This window comes from Dendropsophus ebraccatus, chromosome 10 (genome assembly GCF_027789765.1).
Source record: "Dendropsophus ebraccatus isolate aDenEbr1 chromosome 10, aDenEbr1.pat, whole genome shotgun sequence".
In the NCBI taxonomy this organism is placed as follows: Eukaryota; Metazoa; Chordata; class Amphibia; order Anura; family Hylidae; genus Dendropsophus; species Dendropsophus ebraccatus.
This window is the reverse complement of record NC_091463.1, coordinates 87,621,167-87,630,024: the sequence shown is the minus strand read 5'-3', so window position 1 is coordinate 87,630,024 and position 8,858 is coordinate 87,621,167. Positions and strand designations below refer to the sequence as shown.

The window sequence follows — 8,858 nt, the reverse complement described above, 5'->3', positions numbered from 1 at the left end:
ATAATCCCTTTAACATTTTTTTTAGTTATTAGCAGAAATGTTCCACAACCAATCACAGTTCAGCTTTTATTTCTCAATTCGCCCTGGTAAAGTGATAGCCAAGCTGTGATTGGTTGCTATGGGCAACAAAGGCAGATTGCAAAAGCTAGGCCCTTGTGATAATCATACGGCAGGTACTGAGCACTACACAATGAATCCCCGATTCATGCCCCGCCCTCTCAGGCCCTGCACTCTGTATAACACAATAGATTAATTTTGCTTGGAATGTTCCTTTAAATTAAGTTCCATGTGTATCGGTCATAAACAAACACCAGTGAGACAAATGTATCACAAATAAGATTTAATATCTAGTCTTCTATACAATACATAATTTTAATATAGAATTCTACAAATTAAAGAGGCATGTCATTAGGTAAGGAAACCCTATAAGGGATGAGCAGCAGGAGTAAAACCATTGAAGTGAATCGGTCCTATCGGAAGACTTCATATTCACAGACTGGGGTCACAGTAGACTGTCATCGTGTGGTAATGGTGAAGAATGGGAAAGAAGAGGAGAAAAGCCATAAAAAGAAGGGGGCTTGTTAGTTTTGTAGGACCAAGCCAAGTCATATGGTGGCCGACTGTGACTTGTACACCAAGTATAACCCTCTGAAGAAGCAGTCCAGTGTTGTCACTTATAGCATCTGCATATATTCATTCAGCCTTGTTTCAAGGCAGTCCTATAATGTGGTGTCTGCAGTGCTGGTGGTGGGGAAGTCTCACACGGCGTTCAGAAGCCACAAGAGACCCATACCCAGCCCAAGGGAGACCGAGAACCCAACGGAGCTCCCGCTGTTACACATATTTGAGGCACAACATGTGGTGTTATACTGGAAGTTAAAGATGTTGTCGGTCTGGTTTTTGGCCTCCTTGCATTCCTTGGCACAACCCTGTTTGCTGAACAAGGAGAAGGAACCTAGAGAAAATTAAAAAAAATTTTTTAGAGTTATGGTGAGTCCAAAGATACGTCATCCTAAAATTTTATAATGTCAAAGTAAATAATGGTCTAGATCACCATCTTATGTCACAACATACTCTGGGCAAGAACTCAAGAGTCAGTGTCCTAACACCTCGTAATTCCCATGTGGTGTGAGCTAGAACCCAGGATTCAGTGATCCTACATCTTCTCATGGCCGGGTATATTCTGTACTAGAGCCCAAAATTCACTACCCCAACATCTCATGTCAAAGTATAAAGTGTTAAAACCCAAGATTCACTGCCCCACTACATCATAACTTCTAAGTGGATTGTGAGCTAGAACCCAATATTTAGCATCTCAGTACCTCAATTTCAGTAGATGATGAGCTAGAACCCAGAATCTAGGTCAAGGTAGTGTTGGCCTAATGTTTAACTCCTCAAACTTGAATCTTGGGTTCTAGCTCATAGTAAACTTTCATAGACTGGGAATTGTCAAAAACTAGGTTCTAGACCCGAATATACGTTGACACCAGAAGTGTTAAAGCAGTGATATCTGGGTTCTAGATCAGGGTACGCTTTGACACTAGGGAGTATTAGGGCACCGATACCTGCATTCTATCTCTAGCTAGAATATATTTTATTAAATTATAATGGGTTGACTTCAATTTGCACCTCAATTTGCCAAACTATCCTCTGACCTTGAACTCAAGATCCATTAGATCCAATGCAAGATCCCAACGTTTCTAAAAATGGAAATTCTCTAACACAGAACCTCCAATTTAGTACCTCATAAGCAAGAGCTCAGATACTCCATACAAACCTGATACCCTGTGTAATGCCATTCTTTGGTCATGCACCACCCAGTAGACATAACACACAACATGCCAATAAGCTGAAAACAATAACATACGTATCTAATGGGCTCAAGTGTCCTTAAAACACTCTATGCACTATAATTACCAAAGGCGGCTCTGGTGTGGGAGCAGTTTCCGCCACATTCTTCAGATCCGGACCCAGTGATGCAAAAGGCAAAAGCACGGAATTCACACTTTTTACATGTAAGGGCAGAGGCTGCAAGGTAAACATAGGAAAAGACGTGAATACAGTCGTGAAGACATAATAAAATTTTTCATTAGACCTTAAGCAAAGAAGTAATGAATAGGCAAAGGAATTCTTTATTCTGCATCTTAGCTCTTCCACCATTTGGGCAACTACGTTGAGTATGTAAACCAATGGTATTCTTGGGAGTACGTAGAAGTATGTCCATCGGATAGGGGATAAGATACGGATTAGTGAAGGGTCTTACTACTTGGACCCCAAATGAAAGTATATTGCCCCCCCAAGGGATTATTGTATGCCAGTACAGCTAGTGCTCCGCTCATTCACTATGGGGCTTCTGAACATTGCCAAGCTTTGAGCTTAGTCCCAGTGGTTGGACACCCATTTATCTATCTTTTGGAGATAGTAATCCTGCTTTAAATTCATGTCCTATATCAGATCAACTCAGCTTGTTCAGCAGACCTTCAGAGAAAAAAGAAAAAAAAAGGAAAAAGAAAAAAAGTCACACTACTCAAGGCTGAGTAAATGCCAGAGGAACCCCAAGCCAAAATCAATTAACCTGGACCTTGATGTGGCTCAAGTCTTCGTGACCCATTAATTGTCTTCCTGCTCACTAGTAACCACATTAGATATAAAGTCCAAAGAAATTAAACTATGGCCATTAGTTTAAGATTATAGTAGGTAACACCATCTTCTTATCATAGGCGAGTCAACTCTAGAGAATCATAGCCTCTAGCCAAAGCCTGAAAGGGAAGAATTGGCCAACCGTGACTAGATTAAAGACTGCGGTTGTTTCACAAGAGTGATTACAGAGTCAGATTACGTCCTATTTGTCCGTTCCCAGGCCTTTTTAAGGCCATTGTTGAGCTTCACCTCAAGCATGAGAATCACCCCATGTTTCGTATGGCCCAATCTTGTGCAGAGTGAGGGTGTAACCTTGTGGTCTATGTTTTCTGGCATCAAAATCAGCTATTGTCATGGGTAGGTAAGAGTCGATGAAATCATCTTGCTATACTAAGAGGGTTGGTTCCCAGGTTTCACTACACATCATGCTTTTTGTTAACAATGTCTAATTTGTTCCCTTTTCTCATCCTACTGCCCCACCTGCTTGGCACCCTCTGCACTTTCTACAAGTCTTCCCACATGATCATCTCTTTGTTCCTTTCTGCCCCTCCCATTTAATTTCCTTTAACATCATCTTAAAAGTGAGAATTTCCAGTGTTGACAGATCAAATATTTGTCTAATAAGGTCAAGTTCCCAATGAAAGACTGGGAGGTTGGAGTTACGCAACGATATGGTATACCTAGCTACCCCTTGTCCGCATGATTCCGAATCACATTTGAAGGGTAGATGGTAGTAGGAACCAACTAATAACCCTCTCGAGAAGGTGAAGAAGGTGGAACGAGAAGGCCAGTTGCGTCCTCAGGGTTGAAAAGATGCAGTTACTGAAACACCCTCTAGAATGGCACATGGAAGTATTATCACTGAGATCAATATCCACATAAATTTACCATAAACATCATAATCACATCACAATACTAATTATAGGAGGACTTGTTCGTACAGGCACGTCATATCTTGGCTGTCTGAAATATGATATCTGGAACGTGACCCTCCTGCCACACCCATGTACTATCAAAGGACATCTCTACACTGATACTTCACTAAGGTTTTGTCCTCTGGACTTCCATTGTACCTGGCCCTTGTGAATCACCTTCAATAACACTCGTTTTAGTATATGAAGAGCTGATTAAGATGGTTGTCAAATGAAAAACAACTGTATTTTGACAATTTTGGCCAACTTCTGAGTAATATTTTCACGAGCATTACTAATGTTAGCATGTCCCGGGCAGATATCTTTCAAAAAATTTCTAAGTATTGCATTGTTAGTCATCTCCGTCCTGCAGCCCCATAGACAATAGAGCTGCCTTGACAAAAATATCTCCCAGAAACAGCATCACTCTTGTCTGGGTGTGGTTCCATTGAAGTGCATGGAGCTGAATTGTATTACCCTCAAAAAACTGAGGACAGGGGGTGGTCCTGTTTTTTTTTTTTTTTTTTTTTGCAAGAAAGTAGCTGTGTTTTTTCTAATCCTGCATAATCTTTTTAATAAAATCTAAGGTATATGGCCAACACTCTGCTGTGACAATCATAGATTCCACCCAGTATATAGTAACAGTCATCTCAAATGATTTTTAGTTATCTAACAATCTCCTCCATATGTTAGTACCTCGATGAGAGAAGGAAGAGATCCTCTAGAACCAGTGAAATCAACCTATAATTAATACTTTTTATTACGTAGTAAACAGTCTAAAAAGTAGATCCTCGAAAACAACATATTGTCTGTCTGCCGTTAGGCGCCTAGGACGTCTTTCTCTCCGCCCCAAACATTTTACCCATTACACAACTTCTCCAAAAACATTACATATTAGTAATACACGAGTAAATAATAAAGCTTCTCTGCCCTAAGCCGTTCTCAGCTTCCCCGTACTATAACTACAGCCTCGTGAAACATTCCAATCACGTCTAAACTTTTCCACCTGCGGAAAATCTTGTTTCATGAACGGAGCACTGTTCATGGTGTCGTCTAAAATATAACAGAATCTGGATAGTCCCAGAATCTGGATAGTCCCAATGTACAAGAGCAGTTGATATGTAGAGGTCCACACCCAACCTCTTCTGTACATCAAGTTCTTGTGTATAAGTAGCCTGAGGGCTAGGTGGGGAACCATTACTTCTCCAAAACTCTACTTGCCTGATAAGAAACACCTACATCCTTCAGGGTTTGGAGAGAAAAAAAAATAAAAATACTGCAAAAGTGTTAAAACGAGACATCTGAACCTCAACGAACTCAAAGGTCTGATGAAGGAAGCCAAGTATGGGCTGTAATATTGGGTTCCTCTATAGATCTTCTTGGTGCTTTATACTGGCACACCCTTTTTTTTCGGTTTGGTGTTCCCGTTAAAAGGTGCTAAATTTAGGAAGCTACCAAGACAGACTCGTGTTCACACATAATATTTTACAAAAGAATTTTCAACCAAAACTATAAGGGGAAAACTTGTACTTTTTCTGTGTTTTCGACACCCATTCCTGTGTGAACATAGCCAAAAATAATGCTATGCCCCTACTAGAGGCAACGCCCAACAGACAAAAGTCTGACAGATGTTATGTTCACAGGGTTTCCGGCAGACATGGAAATGAAGCGCAATGCAAAACACCAGGTTAAGGAGATATAATAATCTGTCTGTGATTTTTTTGGAATTTTTGGAATTTTTTTCTTAAGGAAATCACAACACTTACCGATGGCAATGAGCCCGAGAGCAAAACCGATACACAGGAGCGTCTTCATGGTCTTTACTTCCAGAAAAGTTCTGAGTGGAGAAGGGGACAGATTATTTGTAGATCCCAGAAGGGTGTAAAAAAAAAAGAAAGGTAGATGCAGGAGAAATACTACGAGAGAGAAAAAGAGGACAGAGCTGGAAAGCAGATGCAGGAAACCGATGATTATGAGGTAAAGGATCCAAGCGAAACAGCTTCACTCCAAGGGTTTATGGAATATGGAACAGTAGAGAAGGTTCTAAAAATATCCAAAAAGCACGAGAGGGATATAAATAAAGCTAGGTGACATTACCAGCACGTCCCTCTGACTTTCTCCTCCTGGTGTCCTCCGGGCTGTGAAGAGGTTTAGGATATATAAAAGCCTCTATATACCTTGTCCTGTTAGAGGGAGGAGCGGGATCATGTTACTGGATGAGTAGCGGCCACACCTGCTTAGCCGAGTGATGCGAGTACACAGATTACGGCATGGGTAGGGGGTTTTCCAGCTGCTGGGAAACTAAATCACAGCATTTATAGATATGGTAGGTAAGATGAAGGAACGCCCGATTCATCTCTATACTAATATTTGTTGGATTCATAGACTAGATGGCCCAGACTGGCATCTTTTTGGGACCATTGATGTATACAGTGATATCAAACGGTTCTCAGAACCAATATATTTCTAGATTTTTAGACCCAACGAACTGGATTCTTCAGATCAGTCCTTTCTGCCCAATGTACCCCTGCTTGGCATTGATCTTATTAGAGCAGGAAGAGAAGCAGCTCCACAGCGCCACCCCTGTCCTCAGGATGTGTGTGGTATTACAATTCAGTTTCATTCACTTTAATAGAACCGAGCTGAAATACTACAAAACTGAGGACAAGAATTAAATAAAGCATGAGACCATAATGCACGGTTACCCCATTGGATCAGAATTAGGGTTGCGTGCGTTTTAGTCTCATTGTGTGTTCATGTTCATGGAGACCAGAACTTCTGGAGTAAGGGTATGTGCACACTACGGAATCCGGGCAGATAACTTCCAGCGGATTCCATCGCTCAGCACCCTCGCTCCCGCTTGAAATCCCACGGTCTCATAGGCTCCATTCTATGCACAGGCAGGTTCCGCCTTCCATCCAAAGAATTGTCACGGACAGCAGAATCTGCCTGAGCATAAAATGGAGCCTATGGGACGGGCAGAACTTCAAGAGTGGTCACTAACCTTGACCCCCAAGGAAGCAGCCATTTACATCTCAACCACCCTAAACAGCCAGGAGATTGTGCGCCAATCTCTTCATTACCCTAGAACAGGGCATGTGTGGCCACCATGCCATTTATTGGGGCTTCTAAACATTGTTAGGCTTGGCTACAGCGCTACAAAACCACGGCCAGTTTCTTGCAGGGACCTCACCACTCTTGTCTGTAGTTTGGGTGGGGATTTGTAACTTAGTTCCATTGAAGTGAAAGGAGTTTAATTGCAACCCACACCGGAACTGGAGAGGCTGGGGAGTGGTGCTGTCTCTGGAAGAAAGTGGCCATGTTTTTGTAGCCCTGGATAACCCCTTAAAGGGGTTATCCAACGCTACAAAGGCATGGCCACTTTCCCCCTACTGTTGTCTCCAGTTTGGATGGGGTTTTGAAACTCAGTTCCATTGAAGTAAATGGAGCTTAATTTCAAACTGCACCTGAACTGGAGACAACAGTAGGGGGAAAAGTGGCCATGCCTTTGTAGCCCTGGATAACCCCTTAAAGCAGTGTCCAGGAGCCCCACTGAGTTCTACATGGCTAGTGAGTCCTAGAAAACATGGATACAGCCTCTGGCTCTATCCATATTTTCCAGGCAGTCCAACTTCCTCAGCTACCGGTGAAATGCTGCACGCTCGGGTTCAGATGGGCTTTAACGTGCTCTAGAATTGAATCCTCTCTGAAATGAACCCTTGAATCTAGAATCCTCTCTGAAATGAACCCTAGAGGTCACTATGTAGGTCACAACATGACCCTATTTATTTGGATGAGAGGCTGAGCCACACAATCAGGACTCGCCATGCAGCCCCGGCCTAACAGCATGCATTAACAGCTGCTTTATACCTTATTTACAGCCAGATATTTGTTTTCGTTTTAGTGTGTGAACTGAGCCTAAGGGTAAAAGACCTAACATTCCAGGCAGAATGGATATGCTGTGTCATGGCTTGTGCGGGGCTGGAGAGGCCCAGGATATGGCACCCTCACTTTGGTGTCCATTGAATTCCTGTGTTATGTAACACCTTCCCCATCCCCCACACTGAAATCCAATCCCAGACACAGCCTGTTGCCAATATATCCAAGTTATCGAGATTAGAAAAACGTAGTTGTTTTCTTCCGAAAACAGCACTACTGTTGTCCTCAGGTTGTGTGTGGTATTACAACTTGGCACCATTCACCTTGATAAAATGGTCTAGCAATACTATACCCAAACTGAGGACTAGAGTAGCAAGCTATGATTTTATGTTCCTGGGTAACCCACTTAATGGGAATCTGCCATATCTCTATATGGGTGGGTTCATACTGAGGAATTATCGCGGATAATATCCGTGGAATTCCGTCGTGTGTCCGCGCGCATGGCCGCACGCCTTTCCGCCGGCTCCATAGACACCATTCTATGGGCCGGCGTATTCCGCTATCCGCCCGAAAGAAGGGACATGCTGCCACAGCCATCATTCTCTACAGCAGCCACAGCCCCCACAGCTCTGGGAGTCGGGTCGTGACATCACCATGTTATCCAGGAAGTGACATCACCATGTTATCCAGGAAGTGACATCACCATGTTATCCAGGAAGTGACATCACCATGTTATCCAGAAAGTGACATCACCATGTTATCCAGGAAGTGAAGCCTTGATGTAGTAGTAAGTGCAGTAATTTGGTAACTTTTGGGGGACAATACAATACTTAAATAAAAATTTTCGCTGGACTTCTCCTTTAATACTCATAGAGGTCAGGCTGAGCTGCAGCATGCGCGCCTCCTCCCCTTCCTGCTTGGTCTCCACCTCTGAAGACAATTGATAAAGTTCACAGCTCAGCCTCTCCTTTAAGTGACATAACCTTTGTACAGGTCATAGAGGCCACAGAGCATGCAAAAAATAGGATCTGGAAATGTTTATTGGGTCTATGTCCGTGAAAATTGCCATAAAGTATGTCACCAAATGCTGTTAAAAAAAAACAACTGCTCAGGCAAGATGGCAGCGCCTACGATAATGTATTTAAAAAAAAAAAAAACTGAAAATAGAAACAGTTTAGAAAAATTTTCCACTACCTGGCTCTAATTAGTAAAAAACAACAACAAAAAAAACCCCATCTAGGTGAGACGTTCCCTTCCATATGTTGACTCCACATATATATCTAAAAGCGTTTTGTTTTTTTACATCCCTCGTCTTCCAGAAACTCCACCCACTTTATGATCCTGGAAAGCATAATCGTGTATGTTTCATTCCTCCCATAGTGCCAGCATACCCCACAGCCATATACACAGATTGCTATCAGTCTTGTT

At 42.4% G+C, this 8,858-nt stretch overlaps 1 protein-coding gene across 1 annotated transcript; it reads right to left on the bottom strand.

Annotated features, from left to right (window-relative positions):
* Positions 1 to 325: 325 nt before the first annotated feature.
* On the bottom strand, positions 326 to 5,747 carry LOC138766273 (lymphocyte antigen 6 complex locus protein G6c-like). Its single transcript, XM_069943737.1, has 4 exons — positions 5,649 to 5,747; positions 5,318 to 5,388; positions 1,918 to 2,028; positions 326 to 955 (listed from the first exon to the last, which is right to left on the bottom strand). The coding sequence occupies exons 2-4, from the start codon at positions 5,364 to 5,366 to the stop codon at positions 759 to 761; spliced, it is 357 nt and encodes a 118-aa protein (XP_069799838.1). The 5' UTR covers positions 5,367 to 5,388; positions 5,649 to 5,747; the 3' UTR covers positions 326 to 758.
* Between the last annotated feature and the right edge of the window lie 3,111 nt (positions 5,748 to 8,858).